Below are 18,247 nucleotides of genomic sequence, written 5' to 3'. Positions count from 1 at the left end.
AATTTCTTCAACATGTGAATGTCATTAAAGTATTTAATTTCTCCATCATAAATGAAACTCAGTTTAGCTGGATACAGAATCCTGGGTTGAAAATTATTTTGTTTTAGGAGATTAAAAATCAATGACCACCCTCTTCTAGCTTGAAAGGTTTCAGCAGAGAGATCTATAGTCATTCTACTATTCTTCCACTTGTAGGTTATAGTTTTCTTACATCTGGCTGCTTACAGAATTTTCTCTTTCTTATTAACTTTGGCAAAGTTAATTATAATGTGTCTCCGAGATGTCTTATTCAGATTCAGTCATGCTGGGGTTCTGAAACTGTCTCCTATCTAAATTTCAGAATCTCTTGGCATGTCTTGGAATTCTCTTTGATTATTTCACGGAGTAGAGCATCTGGGCCTTTCAAAGCCACCTCATCACCTTCTGGAATTCCTATAAGGCAAATATTAGTTTTATTCTAATTATCCCAGAGCTCTCTGAGAGAATGATCCATTTTTGCTCTCCACTTCTCTTCCTCTTTGAGCATTTGGGAGTGTTCAAAAGCTTTGTCTTCAGTGTCAGAAATCCTTTCTTCTGCTTACTCCATTTTGTTACTGAGGAATTCTACTGTATTTCTCAGATCTTTGAGGGCTGCAAGTTCTTTTTCAATGTGTCAAAATCTTTGGTGATTCTGTCTTTGAATTAATTGAATTGTTGAGACAACTTTTGAAATGCTCCTTGAATTTCTAATTTCACTTTACCTCCATTCTATTAATCTTATTTGCAATCCACATTCTGAATTCAATTTCTGACATCTCAGCCATTTGTTTATGAATGAGATCTTCTGGTGTATCTGTCATGTCATTCCTTGGGGGAGTTGATCTACTCTGATTATTCATGTTGCCAGAGTTTTTCCACTGACTCCACCCCATGATTATTTTACATCGTTGGCTAGATGAGAAGATAAGGTGAAGTTGGGTTGGGGGCTCCTGGAGTAGAGATTAACCAGCCCTTTGCCCAAGAGCTGGGACTGGTGTCTGTACCTTTTCCCCTAGAGCTTTGCAAAGGACCCGTACAGTACTACAGCCTGAGACGCTAGGGACCTGCTTGATGTGGTGGGACTAAGTGGCTTTGTCTTGTTTTCAGCTGGTCTCTGTCCAATCCTAGTGAATCAGTAACTATGGGTTGATGTCTCAGCTGTGGAGAAATACCAGCAACTAAGTCACCCCGCTCCCCATGGGCAACAACTGGAAAAGGAAAATCAAACCTTCCCACACACCCAAAGGGTATCACTTTGGATAGTCCTTGGGTGATTGGCCCAGGTCAAGAGTTCCAAATCAATTGCCAAGTCAGCACCAAGTCTCAAGTGGGAGAGTTTAAAAGGTCTCCAGCAATTACAAAGCAGGAGTCTGCTGGCAACTGGAGTATGACTTGCTTCAGTGCTCTGTGGAGTCAGAGGAAATGACTCCCAGCAAATGAATTAGTCCAGGAAGGTTGATGCCTCCTTCCCTACCTTGCACCTCTGTCACACCCAGTCACTGGTAACCCTGCAGGGCTGTGACCCAGTTCCCTCCAATGAGCAGATGCTCCAGGGATTTGCGCCTGCATCAGTTACAGGAAGATCTATGTCTCCTCAGCCAGACTGTTGCACTCTGCCACCAGCCGGCAGGGGGAGCTGAAACCTAACAACCATGGGTGCTTAATGGAAGCTGGGGCAATTCACTCAGTTCCAGCACCATCCCAGATTGATGTTGCTGCCACTTATATTCTAGCAGAACTAGTGATTCTGTCCGGCTATATTCCCTTGCGGGCCAGGCTCTGTTTGAGTTCACAGAAACTACGGCTCAGCCCCACCCTATGCCACTGCCATTATGCCAATTCTCACAGAGCTGGTGTCTCTGTCTCGGCTACACTCTGTGTTGGAGCAGGCACAGTTAGAGCTCACATTCAGCTTTCAGTTCCTGCCTCTCCCTGGGCTGGTGCTGTCGCCCCACCTGCTTTTGTCTCAGCTATGTTTCCCTGCCGGCTGGGTGCTTCTTAGGCTCACTTCTGACTCAGTCCTTCCCACACGTCCCACCTGGGCAGGTACCTCCTCAGGCATACCCTTTATTCATGGGGCCTGCATTTCCATCCCAAATGTATTCCGCCAGTGGCTGCCACGGGTTGCCAAGAGAGATGGTGATTATCTCTCCAAAATATCCCCAGGGGTGTGAGCCCTATTGTTCCTGCCATTCTGTACCACGGGACACGGCTTTTCCCTCTCCCTGTCAGTCTACAGTCCTCTCTTTACCCCCGTGTCACAGAATCAGCACAGACCTGCAACAGCCCATGCCTTGTCCACACCTCTCAACAAAACGCCCCAGAATCTGGACTCCATGGGGAACAGGCTTCCAGACCACAGGGTGAGAGTGGAGGGGAGTGTTGGGAGTTCAGAACTGCAGGTAGAGAATTTATTCAGTTTTATGTCTGGCGGGAGATTGCCACTAGTGTTAGTGGGTCCTCTCTTGGGAAGGAGTTCCAGTTTTTAGAGGGTCTCTCTGGGATAAAATAGGAGGATATCAGAACTCTGCTTGCTTATTTGTAGAAAATATACTGCAAGCTGTTCTCGTGGGGAAGGGGACTCCGATCCACTTGGCAATGGATTTTGTATCTATTGTTTGTTTCCTTGGGGTCACAGCTCACCTCAGCATTCTTCAACCTTCTCCCTGGGCTCAGCTCCAAACCATCAGCTTACTTACTAAACTTCTGTCCTTTAACTCTCCTTCTGGATGGAAGCCTCTGTGGAAAGCTGGCTCCAATCGGCCATCTTGCCTCCGCCCCACCCCACCAATGCTATTTCTAACTAAAATGACTTTAGACAAATGATGGAGCTTCTTGGAGTCTTAATTTTCTCCTCTTGGAATATAACCTATAGAAGAGCAAGAATTCGAAATCTCCTACTTTTAATGTAAAATTAATTCTCCTTTCAATAACATTAGTTTTTGCTTCAAGTACTTTGAAGTTCTTGTACAAACATTTAAGATTATTATATGATCTTCATGACTTTATCATTATAAATCACCCCTCCTTACCCCAAGAAAATAACTCTGTCTGAAATCTTTTTGTCCATTATTAATGTAACTACTCCAACTTTCTTTTGATTAATGTCTGTATGGAATATTTTTATTCTTTTATACTTTTATCTGAGGCTTAGTATTTAAAGCAGATTCATATAGACAGCTTATATGTGGTTACATCTTCTCTATCCAATCTGACAATCTCTGCCAAAAAAAATCGAAGTTTAGATCTTTTACAATTAATGCAAAATTCCAGTATGACATGGTTTAAATCTATTATCTTTGTCCATTTTTCTCTCTTTTTCTGCCTTCTTTACAATTGAATGAAATTTATTACATTTACTCTCTACCATTGGTATATTAGATCTAACTCTGTGGTTTATTTGGTTTTAGAGATAACTCTAAAGTTTACAATGTGCGTATTTACTTTATCACAGTCTACCTTCAAATACTATTACATCATTTCATAGTCTAAGACATTTGCAAAAATAAATTTCTATTTTCTTCCTCCTGTCCTTTTTGCAATTATACATTATGCTTTTACACAAATTATCATTGCTATTACTTTTCTTTAGTTACCTAGTAAATGCTTTAAAAGAATTAAAAGATTTATCCATATATTTTTCTTTTTTTTTTCTACTCTTCTTTTCTACTGATCCAAGTTTCCACCTAGTATCATTTTCTTTCTGCCTGAAAAACCTCCTTGAACATTTCTTTGTGTGTGTGTGTGTGTGTGTGTGGAGACAGAGTCTCACTTTATGGCCCTCGGTAGAGTGCCGTGGCCTCACACAGCTCACAGCAACCTCCAACTCCTGGGCTTAAGCGATTCTCTTGCCTCAGCCTCCCAAGTAGCTGGGACTACAGGCGCCCGCCACAACGCCCGGCTATTTTTTGGTTTTGCAGTTTGGCCGGGGTCGCGTTTGAACCCGCCACCCTCTGTATATGGGGCCAGCGCCTTACCAACTGAGCCACAGGCGCCGCCCGAACATTTCTTATAGTGTGGATTTGCTGGGGATGAATTCTCTCAGCATTTTTTGGCTTAAAAGTCTTTTACCTTTACTTTTGAAAGATACTTTAAAGATATTGCTCTATTGCCTCCTTACCTGCATTTTTCTGATAAAAAGTGTGCTTTCATTCTTATTTTGTTCCTTTGAATATGTTTTTAAATTTTTTTTAACTTGGAATTAGGTTTTTAAATTTTTCCCTTTGATTTAATTATGACATGTTTTATTTTCATGTTTCTTCTCCTAAGAGTTGATTAAGCTACTTAGATGTGTGAGTTTATAGTCTCAGAGTATTTTTGGAAAATTTTTGACCATTATTTCTTCAAATTTTTTTATCCTCTTCCCTTTTCTGGGAAGCCCCTTACACATATGTTAGAATACATAATAATAAGAAAAATTATATTTTTTTCATTCTTCTAACCTTTGTATTTCATTTTACCTAATTTGTATAGCTACAAGTATGTCTTCAAGTTTATTAATCTTGTCTTCTCCAGCATCTAACCTCTTAATCCTATTTGATGTATATTTTTGTTTAAAAAATAAATATATTTTGTATTTTTCATCTCTAGAATTTCCATTGGGTCAATTTTATATCTCCATTTCTCTCTTTGCTATTACCATGCTTTCATCTACTACTGGAACATGTATATTTTTTGTAGCCTGTCTACTAATGCTATCATCTGTCATTCTGAGTGTGTTTCTACTGATTAAAGATTTTCCCAAATAAGGATTATATTTTCTTTTTTTTTTTTTTCATTTCTGGTAATCTTTTTAAATGATTATGCTTTTTACACTTTAGATGCTAAATTTTTGTAGTTCTTTAAATTTTGAGAGTTTTTCCCCTAATTGGATGAAGTTACTTGGAATCAGTTTAATCCTTTCAAGTCTTGCTCATAAGCTTTGTGAGGGCAAGTCCAGAGCAGCCTTCAGTCTAAAGCTATTCCCATCCCTTCATCCCCACTCCAACCTCATGCTGGCAATATCTTTCTGAGGACTCTACTCAATGATCCATGTATTATCCTAAGAAAATCTTTCTACTATCATTGAAACACAAATTTCTCCTAGTCTTCTATGTGCTCTGAGAAATTCATCATTCTTTTCTCCTTCCTGTCATTCTTTCTCCAGCCTTAGGTGGAGATAATCCTTTAAGGATTATTACATGTTTATTTGTCAGACAAAATGAGATTACTTAGAGATGAACTTGATTCTCTCAGGGCTTATTTATTTATTTATTTATTTATTTGAAACAGAGTTTCACTATGTTGCCCTCAGTAGAGTGTGTGGTGTCATAGCTCACAGCAACCTCAAACTTGGGCTTAAGAGGTTCTCTTGCCTCAGCCTCCCAAGTAGCTGGAACTATAGGCACCTACCACAATGCCTGGGTATTATTTTGTTGCAGCTGTCATTGTTTAGCTGGTCCTGGCCGGGCTTGAACCTGCCAGCCTCGATGCATGTGGCTAGCATTGTAACCACTGTGCTACAGGCACTGAGCCAGTCTCAAGGCTTATTTTTAAGCTGTGTTAAAGCTGATATACATTAGCCTTAAGTCTAGTGCTAGCTGAGATCTCCTATGATGGTATGGCCTTTCTGTGTCTCTATTCCATGTTCCACATTTTCAACAAGGTCTTTACATTTTGGCTGCTTGTAATTCAAACATCTCCCAGCTCTGTGCAAGCTCTGAGAGTCTTTTGTCTTATATCTCCTGGACGCTTTTTCATTTTCACGTAACGTAGTACATATGCATGTATGTCTATGTAATTATCAGCTAATAAATTTTTCTTTTTTTTTTTCTTTTTTTTTTTTTTTGTAGAGACAGAGTCTCACTGTACCGCCCTCGGGTAGAGTGCCGTGGCGTCACACGGCTCACAGCAACCTCTAACTCTTGGGTTTATGTGATTCTCTTGCCTCAGCCTCCCGAGCAGCTGGGACTACAGGCGCCCACCACAACACCTGGCTATTTTTTTGTTGCAGTTTGGTCAGGGCTGGGTTTGAACCCGCCACCCTCGGCATATGGGGCCAGCACCCTACTTACTGAGCCACAGGCGCTGCCCCAAGCTAATAAATTTTTCATTTAAAAAGGTATATATATATATATTCCTAAGCGAATGATATTTTAAATATAATTTTCATTTCATTTCATTTCATTCATTTCATTTCAAATGAAAATGATATTTTTCATTTAAAAAGTTATATATATATATGTATATATATATATTCCTAAGCAAATGATATCAGGACAGCAACTGGCCTGGGATACTCAAGTAAAAGGACTAGGCTAAGTAGTAACCCAATATAAATCTAAAAAACTAACCTAAAATACATGAAACATTTGGAATAAGCCCCACCTGATTTATAACCACAGTAGATTAATCTTCATCTTGAATTATTGATATTAATGATCTACTGTGATAAAAATGATCTCTAGACCACTTTCTAATTGTGAAATATTATTGTCTTATCTATCAGAAATAACTGACAGCTTATCATCGCTCTACTTACTGTATTTCTGCCTTTCTTACTGCAAGTAAATATAGTACACCCATTATCATCATCCAAAGGTGCCACCACTTTTATTTGTTTACCAGATCATAAGATGATCCTGGCCCATTACCCTTGACCTAGTCAAACCTCTACAAAAGACTTAATGATGCTATTTAGGATGCATTTCCTTGCTGCTCTGTGCAGGTGGCTTTCGCATTGTTGCATAGACAGTGATAGGAACATCAGTTATTGTCAGGCAATGACTTCCAGGGCATCTTCGGAGTTGCCTGAATAAAAAAAGCAGATAACACATAGTTAGATATTAACAAAGAAATATTTTTTCAGACTGCCAAAGTTTCAGTGTATGTTCAACTGTTTTAAATCACTTTGAAATCTCTAAATGTCACAAAATAAATATAACACAGTGGTACTGATGAGGCAGACATTTTAGATTTTTGTAGAAAAGGTATTGTGGCTGTTGCCATACATTTAATTACAGGAAATTAATAAATACAAAGATAATCTTCCAGATGTTCATTTTAACAATTATTACCAGATGGCATAAAAAATGCCTAATTACAAATGTAAGTGATAATACTATGGCAATTCGTACATATATGCACCAGTAAAATCACTTCGGTTGGGTGATTTCAAAATTAAAATATTTATTTATAGAAGAACATAAAGCTGAATACTCTGCTCCATAAAGCATCCAAAAGCTGTTAGAATCTCAGATTTGAAGTAGCCCTTATTTGACACCTAGTCCAAAAATACATCTAGTATATGAATTTCTTTTCCAACATCCCCACCAAATAGTCACTTGGCCTTAAACATTTCTAAAACAAGAAGGTCACTACTTCCCAATGTAGTCTATTTCATCCTTCGATAACTCTGTTTTTTAGAGTGCCTACCTCATTAAGTTTAAATCTGTGTTCCAGAAATGTCCAAGCCATGAGAAACCTAACAATGTAGTATTTAATGTTTTACTATGGTAAACCACAGAAAAGGGAACAAATCCTATTTATTAGAGTTTTCTTCAATTTTGCAAAAACAGAATCTTCACACTCTTTCTGACAAAGGTCAAATCAAAGCCAAAGTAACACTAAATTCAAGGTCTAAGCCTATTTCATATTTGTAACCATATGCCTAGCACAGCACCCTGCATATAATAGCAATGAGAGTTTGTTTAATGCTATCTAATCTTGAAACTATCAACAAAGGAATCTAGTTCAAAATGTATCAGAGAAAGAGAGAATTGGTCTATCATCAAGATTTATAGAGACAGGAAATAGAGACTCTGCTAAGAAAACCTGAGCTCTGTTAATATTAATTTAATAACAGCAGTGTTTTGAATTCCTGGGTTTTTTTTTCTTACTAATATTAAATGTAAGTTAAAGCTGGTATTGATGATAGCCAATACACGTTTCCTCAGATGTCAGGATAAGAGGACTTTACCTGGCTGGTGACATCTCTTTCCCATTACAGGCAGCACTGGAGCTCAACCCCGGTTCCAGCCCAATTGAAGAATCTCCTCCTTCCACTGGAAACCTCCTTGGCTGGATCCCAAACCGAAAAGGCATAATTCACTGAAAACCTAGATTAAAAAGTTAAAATAATGGGGGTAACAAGAGCAATAACTCTTTGTGTTCAAAGAATTATTTGGATTTGGATTTGGGGAGTTTAGGGGTTTTGCGTTTTTTATAGACAAGGTCTTTCCTGTGCTGCCTAGGCTGGAATGCAATGACTATTCTCAGGCACAATCATAATGCATTACAGCCTTGAACTGGGCTCAAGCAGTCCTCCTGCCTCAGCCTTCCAAGTTGTAGCTGGGACTATAGGCACACAGACCATGCCTAACCTTGGAATTTTTAATGTTACTATTTTGTTACAGATATACAAAAACATTTTGAAAATAACATTTTAAAATATATGTAAAAGGGTTAAAACACTATATTACACAAATATCCCTTACACACAAGTTAGGCTTATAACAAATACAAAATAGCTACCAGGTGAAAAAAGTAAACTGTGCCCTATGATTAACATAACTGAAGTCCATTTCTGCTGTGTGAAAACAAAATCAGTTTGTCCTTAAATGGTTATTGTAATCAATAAACACCTCTCCATGCATCTATGCTCTTCTTTTCCTCTGAAATACAGAGTTTCACATCCACCAAAATATCTTCAGCTAATCCTTCTGTTCCTGGTGATTATTCTCCTCTGCCTCTCTACATTTATAGCACAGTAGTTAAGAAAGTAGTGTGGGAGAGTTGAACTGACCTGAGTTCAAATCCTGGTTCTGGACCTTACCAATTAAGTCATCTTAGTCAATGTGCTTAACTTCTCTATATTTCTCAGAGGTATACTGGAAATAATAATATTACCTGTACAACAGGTAATAGTGAGGATCAAGTAAGATGATACAAGTAAAATGCAGTGCCTAAAGCACAGTAAGAGCTCTATAAATATTAACTACTATTTCTCAGCTGAGTATTAGTAAATGTATATATAAATGTATACATGTGTATATTCTTAAATGTATTATGAAACATATGATATATGCATATAAACATCGATATAATAAATAAACTCTTTATTGCCTAGTGATGACTCAGTTTGAAACTCTCCCCTATTCCATTGGTCCTAGCCTACATTTGCTAAAGCCAACTCATTCATTAATTACATTTCATTTTCTCAGAGAAGCCTTCCAAAATCCCCATTACCTAGGTTTTCATAGCATCCTTTATTTCAGCTTTGTAACAGTTAATCATTCTAATTTGGAGTTTCCCAAGCATGGCATAATTCTTACCAGGGGAGGAAGGAAGACTGCCCCGTGTACTGTAGGATGTTTTGTAGCATCTAAGTCCTCTATGCACTAAATGCCAATAGCACTCCTCCCCTAAAGTTATGATAGTCAAAAATATCTCCAGACATTGCCATATGTCCTCTGGTAGAGGAGGGAGGCAAAATTGCTCCCCATTGAGAAACATTGCCCTAATTTTTTATTAATGTTTAATATTCCCTCCCACAATTCTATGTCTGTCTCTGTCACCACTGAATCCCTAATATCTAGAAGAGTGCTTGGCACACAGTGTTCATGTAATAACTCCATCTTGAAATAATTCACATGTCTTCAACTATTAGCCCATAAAGTACAGGAGAAATAAAAGATACCATAACAGTTTCTCATACCTATTACAGTATCTATGCTAATAAGTAAATGTTTGCTAATGGTAATCATAAATCTAAATTGAGGTTTAAGAATTTGAATATCATATAACGATTTTTATAGACCATGTTGCCAATTATCAAGCAAAAAGTGTTTTGTTCAATGATTCAGTAAAAACCACAGTAATCTCATGGTTTACTACTATCTATATGTGTAGGTATTAAGTTTTAGCTAAGTTGATCAAAGACATGTAGACTTACCAAAATAGGCCAAGTCTTATTCCTGCAGAGGTGAATAAATCAACTGCTTCTACTGACCTTCCATAGAAGGCTGGAATTGCCGAAGGAATGATGATCAAGTGTTCCAGTGACACCCAGAATTATGACATCAGAAGATTCTTTCACATAGTTTCTTACCTGCTGAAGAACCAAATCTCAATTCATTGCTCCACCAACAAGCTGAACCTTAGCTAAAAAGTGTCTCTAAGAGGTTTTTTAGGGTTTTATTCTTGTTGCCATTGCCTTATCTTCCAACATTACTAATATTTTAATTTACGAATGAAGACCTCTAATCAGTCTGCATAAAATCACACTTGAGATTCTTCTCATTTTTTACCCCATTTTCCTCATTCTCATTATCTCCAGACTTTCTTTTAACTAGTAACCCACATTCATCCAATCAATCCAATCTATCTACATCCTTATCCTATTCAATGCCTTTAAACCCAAGCCACACCTTTACACATGTCTTTATAGTTCTTCTTAGGTGAGATTCTTCACACACTCTAACCCCAGGGCTATCTTTTTTTTTCCTATTTCCTCAACAGAGTCTTGAAATTCCCAAGTGACAAGAATAAAGACAATTGTGAAAGAAGAATATATCATGTACTGCCCTCATTATTCTGTTCCCGGAGCTGCTTCTGTGCTCATACCATCTGCATTTCCCTGAATTTCTCTCCCTCTCCCAACTTTTTCTTGGCCTTTATATCAACAGCTTACTTCACTGAATGTATGCCCTGTTCAGAAAGACTTAAGTTTAATCCTAAAGCCAGAACATTACCCTGCAGCTAACCAATTTTTCAATTTTCATAGCTCATGACTAAACTATTAAATGCTAACAAGCATTTTTAACTTAATGAAAATCTCTTTGACTACCTACATTTTATGCTAAGTTCCCACTATTGTGTTTTCATAAGTTATGTTAGAGGAAGCTGAAATTTTACATAAGAACTAAAGCAATGTCAGAGGAAATCTTACCTCTACCTTCTTTTTCTTACTAGGATGCTATCTGTGAATAAGTTGATCACAATTTAAGCTTAGAAAAACCATTCAACTGACTGTGTCACAGTCAGACAAACTGAAATAATTGCCAGGCATTGTTAGCTAATGTATCTTAGACCAAAACATTTTTTGCCTCAGGATGGCAACATTTTTTAATTGTTTACATGTTTGAGAGGAGACAGCAATGGGAAGATTATGGGTTTTGGCATCAAAATTAGGTTTGAATTTTGACACTGTTAGAACTGAGATTTTCAGCAAATCACTAAAAGTTTGTCTATAAAAGGGTATTAATTTTTACCTCATAAAGTTGCAAGGACTAAAAGATCTAACATGTATAAAGCCAAAGAGTGGGTATAAGAACTCAATCAATACCAGCTTTTTTACCTTTTTGTGTACTTCTTGAAATCAGAATATTGAGACATTGATTTTGCTTTTTAGACACTGACATATACTCAAAAATATAAAATAAAATATACACAGGTGAGATTGTCTTAAAATTCTCTTATGTGCCATTATTTTTAATTAATTCCTTTGGCACAAGTGGCACCAAGTTTCTTTAGTGTGGGTACAATGAAACAAACCAAACAATAACCTTACTGGTGAAACTTCACAGCACTAGAGTAATACATCAAAAGACAAAAGACACGACTGTCTAGCAGATCTTCACACAGCAACAGATAAATAAATGAAGTATAAATGATAAATAAGAAGATGGTGAAATCTCCAAATACTCCCTCTTAATTATCAGAAGTCCAAGAATAATGACCTGCCAATCTCAGGATATCAATTCATGAGATGCAGAAAAGGAGTGATGTTTGAACTGGTCATATCCTAAGAAAAAAGACCGATTACTAGACTTCATTCATTCATTTAACAAATATTTTTTGAGAATCCACCATGAGGCAGACGTGTGTTAAGTGCTAAAAGATTAAGCAAAGACAAATATAGTTCCTATTCTAGAAGAGTTTACAGGTGTGGGTAGGATATGTTCTAAACTGAGATATCAAATATAAATCTAAAAGATGAGTGGGCATTAATTAGGTGGAAATGGGGGGGGGAGGCAAAGACATCAAGACAATCGATGAGGGGGACAGAGGAAACAGCACAGGCAAAGGTCATGTGCCAGTAAAGAATACAATAAAGATCTGAAAGGCTAGCATAACCACAGCTTAAAAAATAGAAAAGAAATATGGTCCAAAAGATAAGTACAAGTCATGCAGGAGCATAAGCCCCCATTAAAGACTGAATTTAGCCTTCATCTTATAAGGAAGACCACCAAAGAATTTCAATTTCCCAGGACACATATTTAGGTTTCAATGATTTTTCTCTATTAATTTGTTTATTAATTTGATTTCTCCTCCAACTTTTACTATTTCCTTTCTTCTCTTAACTTTGGACTTGTTTTTCTTTTTCTAGTTTCTTAAGGTGGAAGCTCAGGTCATTGATCAAGAGCTTTTAACTCTTCTAATGTAAACATTTACTTCTATAAATTTATATCAAAATCTACTTTAGCTAGATTCCACAAATTTTGAAATTTTGTATTTTCTTTTCCTTCAGTTAAAATTTTTCCTTTTGTTTTCTTTCTTGACCTTTGGTTATTTCAATACATTGTTTGGATTTCAAATATTGGGTATAGTCCACTTTTCTGTTACTAGTTTCTAATTAGATTCCATTTTTGTCAGATACAGTCTTATGATTTGAATTCTTTTAAGTTTATTTACAATTTTTTTTTTATTGTTGGGGATTCATTGAGGGTACAATAAGCCAGGTTACACTGATTGCAATTGTTAGGTAAAGTCCCTCTTGCAATCATGTCTTGCCCCCATAAAGTGTGACACACACCAAGGCCCCCCCTTCCCTCCATCCCTATTTCTGCTTTTCCTCCCCACCATAACCTTAATTGTCATTAATTGTCCTCATATCAAAATTGAGTACATAGGATTCATGCTTATCCATTCTTGTGATGCTTTACTAAGAATAATGTCTTCCACTTCCATCCAGGTTAATATGAAGGATGTAAAGTCTCCATTTTTTTTAATAGCTGAATAGTGTTCCATGGTATACATATACCACAGCTTGTTAATCCATTCCTGGGTTGGTGGGCATTTAGGCTGTTTCCACATTTTGGTGATTGTAAATTGAGCTGCAATAAACAGTCTAGTACAAGTGTCCTTATGATAAAAGAATATTTTCCTTCTGGGTAGATGCCCAGTAATGGGATTGCAGGATCAAATGGGAAGTCTAGCTTGAGTGCTTTGAGGTTTCTCCATACTTCCTTCCAGAAAGGTTGTACTAGTTTGCAGTCCCACCAGCAGTGTAAAAGTGTTCCCTTCTCTCCACATCCATGCCAGCATCTGCAGTTTTGAGATTTTGTGATGTGGGCCATTCTCACTGGGGTTAGATGATATCTCAGGGTTGATTTGATTTGCATTTCTCTAATATATAGAGATAATGAACATTTTTTCGTGTGTTTGTTAGCCATTCGTCTGTCATCTTTAGAGAAGGTTCTATTCATGTCTCTTGCCCATTGATATATGGGATTGTTGGCTTTTTTCATGTGGATTAATTTGAGTTCTCTATAGATCCTAGTTATCAAGATTTTGTCTGATTGAAAATATGCAAATATCCTTTCCCATTGTGTAGGTTGTCTCTTTGCTTTGGTTATTGTCTCCTTAGCTGTACAGAAACTTTTCAGTTTAATGAAGTCCCATTTGTTTATTTTTGTTGTTGTTGCAATTGCCATGGCAGTCTTCTTCATGAAGTCTTTCCCCAGGCCAATATCTTCCAGTGTTTTTCCTATGCTTTCTTTGAGGATTTTTATTGTTTCATGCCTTAAATTTAAGTCCTTTATCTATCTTGAATCAATTTTTGTGAGTGGGGAAAGGTGTGGGTCCAGTTTCAGTCTTTTACATGTAGACATCCAGTTCTCACAACACCATTTATTGAATAGGGAGTCTTTCCCCCAAGGTATGTTCTTGTTTGGTTTATCGAAGATTAGGTGGTTGTAAGATGTTAGTTTCATTTCTTGGTTTTCAATTCAATTCCAAGTGTCTATGTCTCTGTTTTTGTGCCAGTACCATGCTGTCTTGACCACTATGGCTTTGTAATGCAGACTAAAATCTGGTATGCTGATGCGCCCAGCTTTATTTTTATTACTAAGAACTGCCTTAGCTATACGGGGTTTTTTCTGGTTCCATACAAAACGCAGAATCATTTTTTCCAAATCTTGAAAGTACGATGTTGGTATTTTGATAGGAATGGCATTGAATAGGTAGATTGCTTTGGGAAGTATAGACATTTTAACAATGTCAGTTCTTCCCATCCATGAGCATGGTATGTTCTTCCATTTGTTAATATCCTCTGCTATTTCCTTTCTGAGGATTTCATAGTTTTCTTTATAGAGGTCCTTCACCTCCTTCGTTAGGTATATTCCTAGGTATTTCATTTTCTTTGAAACTATGGTGAAGGGAGTTGTGTCCTTAATTAGCTTCTCATCTTGACTGTTATTGGTGTATACAAAGGCTACTGACTTGTGGACATTGATTTTATATCCTGAAACATTACTGTATTTTTTGATGACTTTTAGGAGTCTTGTTATAATTGTTTTTATAATCAGAATAAAACTATTTTGGAAAACGTTCTATGTGCACTTGAAAAGAATGTATATGGTGCTATAGTTGGCTTAAGTATTCTCTGCAGGTAATTAGTTGGTGCCAGAATTGTTCAAGTCAATATTTTTACTGATGTTCTATATACTTATCAATTATTGAAATAAAGATGTTGAAATCTCCAGCTATAACTGTGAATTTATCTCTATTTCCCCTTTCTCTATTTCTTGTATAAGACAAGATTATACAAGAACAGGAAACAGATGGAGGGAAGGTAATTGCTGGGACCACACCTATGGTGCATCTTACAAGGGTACATGTGAAACTTACTAAATGTAAATATAAATGTCTTAACATAATAACTAAGAAAATCCCAGGAAGGCTATGTTAACCACTGTGATGAAAATATGTCAAATTGTATATAAAACCAGCGTATGGTGCCCCATGATTGCATTAATGTACACAGCTATGATTTAATAAAAAAAGAATAGGAAACAGATCAGTGGGTACCATCTTAGAGAATATCCACCACAGATGCTTTATTCTGATGTAACACTGAGAATGTTTGTGCAGTACTTATAAATGTTTATCAAATATTTCTGTCTTTTTGTCTTCCAGGAACTACAATTATATTAAGATCACTTGGAGTCCATATGACTAGTTTTGGCCAGTGAAATATGAATAATAATTAATTGCCTGTGCAAGACCCTCTTTAGCACACAACCAGAAATCTATACAGGGTGGCCATAAAGTTCATGTGCAATTGCAAATGAATTAAAGACCCAAATGTAGAGGCTGAACCTGTAAAACTACTAGAATAAAACAGGGAAAATGTCCACAACCTTCGTCTGGACATTCTTAGATATGACTCCAAAAGCATAGGCCACTAAAGGCCAAAGTTGACAAACTGGCTTATATCAAACTAAAAAGATCTTATTTAGCAAAGGAGACAATTAATAGAGCAAAGAGACAACCCACAGATTGGGAAAAAATATTTATAAACCATACATCCAGTAAGGGGCCAATATTCAAAATGTACAAGGAATTCACACAACTTGATGAGAAACCAAATAACCCAATTAAAAATGGGAAAGGACCTTTTTAAGAATAAACATTTCTCAAAAAAAAAAAACCCACACAAACATCCAGCAAACATATTAAAAGACCCCAACATCACTAACCATTAGTGCTAAATGCAAATTAAAACCATAATGAAATATATTAGCTCACCCCTGTTAGAATGCCTATTATCAAAAAGATCAAAGATGACAAGTATTGGCAAAGATGGGAGAAAAGGAAAACTTTGTACATTGGTCATGGAAATTATTATACCCATTACAAAAAACAATATGGAGGTTCCTGAAACCACTGAGAACAATCATCATATGATCTAGCAATTTCACTTCTGGATATACATCCAGGGCAGGCAACAAGGGCAAGAGGGAGGTAGAGAGCAGGAGATATTCAACAGTTTCAGTTTACACCGGAGGAATAACTTTTAGAGATCTCTTTGACAGCATGATAACTACAGTTAATAATAATTTATTGTGGCTCAGTGCCCATAGCACAGTGGTTACAGTGCTGGTCACATACACAGAGGGTGTCAGGTTCAAACCCAGCCCGGACCAGCTAAACAACAATGACAACAGCAACAAGAAAATAGCCAGGTGTTGTGGTGGGCGCCTGTTGTCCCAGCTACTTGGGAGCCTGAGGCAAGAGAATTACTTAAGCCCAAGAGTTTGAGGTTGCTGTGAGCTGTGACACCATGGCACTCTACCAAGGGTGACATAGTGAGACCCTGTCTCTAATAATAATAATAATGATAATAATTTATTGTATATTTCAAAATTGCTTTAATAAAGTAGATTTTAAATATTCTCACCACAAGAAAATATTAAGTATATAAGACAATGGATATGTTACTCAGCTTGATTTAATCCACAATGTCAATATATTTAAAAAAATCAGTTGTAGGGCGGCGCCTGTGGCTCAGTGAGTAGGGCGCCGGCCCCATATGCCGAGGGTGGCGGGTTCAAACCCGGCCCCGGCCAAACTGCAACAACAACAAAAAAAATAGCCGGGCGTTGTGGCGGGCGCCTGTAGTCCCAGCTACTCGGGAGGCTGAGGCAAGAGAATCGCGTAAGCCCGAGAGTTAGAGGTTGCTGTGAGCCGTGTGACGCCACGGCACTCTACCGAGGGCGGTACAGTGAGACTCTGTCTCTACAAAAAAAAAAAAAAAAAATCAGTTGTAGCCAATAATATATAATTATTTATTAATCTAAAATTAAATAAATTAGAAGTAGACAAAATAATGGTAGATCATCACATGGGATTCCAGAATGGATAAAGTATTAGGCATAGCCCCCAAACACTCCACCTCAGCATTCTAAATATCTAGGACTAGAGCCACATGCCACCATGCTAAGCTATTTTTATTTTGTATCAATGTGGTCTTGCTATGTTACCCAGGCCAATCTCCAACTGCTGACCGCAAGCAATCCTCCCTCAGCTTCCCAAAGTGCTGACATCACAGGCATGAACCACTGTGCCTAGGCATGACTTTCTTAATTTAACTCCTTTCCTATGTAGGGTTTCTAGGGAACAATGACTGGGACAGCCTGAGAAGTAGAACCCTGCAGAGGCCAGAATACCAGCTGATCTGGCACCACAGTTCACTGATACAGACCTATTCACGTCACTACTAACAAACTAGACCAAGATTTGCAAAGTTCCAGACTTTGGGACTTTAGCATCAAGACCTAACGTACTAACTGCACCTCTACCACTGACCCCGTGCTCACCAATAAACAGTTAAGAGTAAATCCATTAACTGCAAAAAATCTCTTGATTTAAAGCTGCCTAGTCATCATAAGTACTGTGATGAAAAACATGCAAATGTAAATGTGGGAAGTTTCAGCAATACAACCAATAGCAACTTCAAACTTATCAGCTATCAGAGAAATGTAATAACAACCATAATTTGTGTTGGGGGCATAAGGTCTTCCTAATCAGCCTAATGACAGTTCTTATTACTGCACATTAATAGCATATGCTGTATAATTTAACTTTTTATTAAATAAATAAGACTTCTTGGGTTTTTAATTCCGCAGAATTTTGTGGAAAATAATTTCATTTTAAAAGTGCTTATAGTCCCAGGTGTGGTGGTTCACACCTATGTAATCCTAGCACTCTGGGACGCCAAGGTGGGTGGATCCTAACGTCAGGGATTGAAGACCAGCCTGAGCAAGAGTGAGACCCGTCTCTACAAAAATAGGAAACTAGCCCAACCTTGTGGCGAGCACTTGTAGTTCCAGCTACTCAGGAGGCTGAGACAAGAGGATCATTTGAGCCTAGGAGTTTGAGGTTGCTGTGAGCTATGATGCCAAGCCATTCTGCCCAGGTGACAGTGAGACTCTGCCTCAAAAAAGTGGAGGGGGCTTGTATTCTTAATTAAAATCTGATAAAATTTGATTAATAAAAGTTATAGTATTTTTAAACGTTTGGCAATATTAAAGAGTTGGTAATTTTCAAGAATGTCTGATTTTTTAATCTTCTCCTCTATCCCATCTAAACATTATATACGCATCAAATGCCTAGCTTTAATCCCACTTCTATCAGACTTCTATTTACTCATCTACGTTCTCATTCACTGAATGCTACTGCTCTTATA

At 37.4% G+C, this 18,247-nt stretch overlaps 1 protein-coding gene across 7 annotated transcripts in view; it reads right to left on the bottom strand.

The window, feature by feature from the left end:
- Positions 1-6,584: 6,584 nt before the first annotated feature.
- FAM229B (family with sequence similarity 229 member B) overlaps positions 6,585-18,247 on the bottom strand; it is a 12,355-nt gene continuing 692 nt past the window's right edge. For 2 of the 7 annotated variants that reach the window (XM_053591381.1, XM_053591383.1), the window contains exons 2-4: positions 9,950-10,108; positions 7,976-8,114; positions 6,585-6,807 (exon numbers count right to left, since the gene is read on the bottom strand). In XM_053591381.1, the coding sequence (XP_053447356.1) occupies positions 6,690-6,807; positions 7,976-8,100 (243 nt within the window). In that variant the 5' untranslated portion in view covers positions 8,101-8,114; positions 9,950-10,108 and the 3' untranslated portion in view covers positions 6,585-6,689. The remainder of the gene's footprint in view (positions 6,808-7,975; positions 8,115-9,949; positions 10,109-18,247) is intronic. The other 5 variants (XM_053591384.1, XM_053591382.1, XM_053591386.1 and 2 more) reach the window with 3 other exon arrangements.

Source organism: Nycticebus coucang, chromosome 5 (assembly GCF_027406575.1).
Source record: "Nycticebus coucang isolate mNycCou1 chromosome 5, mNycCou1.pri, whole genome shotgun sequence".
In the NCBI taxonomy this organism is placed as follows: Eukaryota; Metazoa; Chordata; class Mammalia; order Primates; family Lorisidae; genus Nycticebus; species Nycticebus coucang.
Note: the sequence above shows the minus strand (reverse complement) of the source record. Positions and strands in the feature narration are given on the sequence as shown.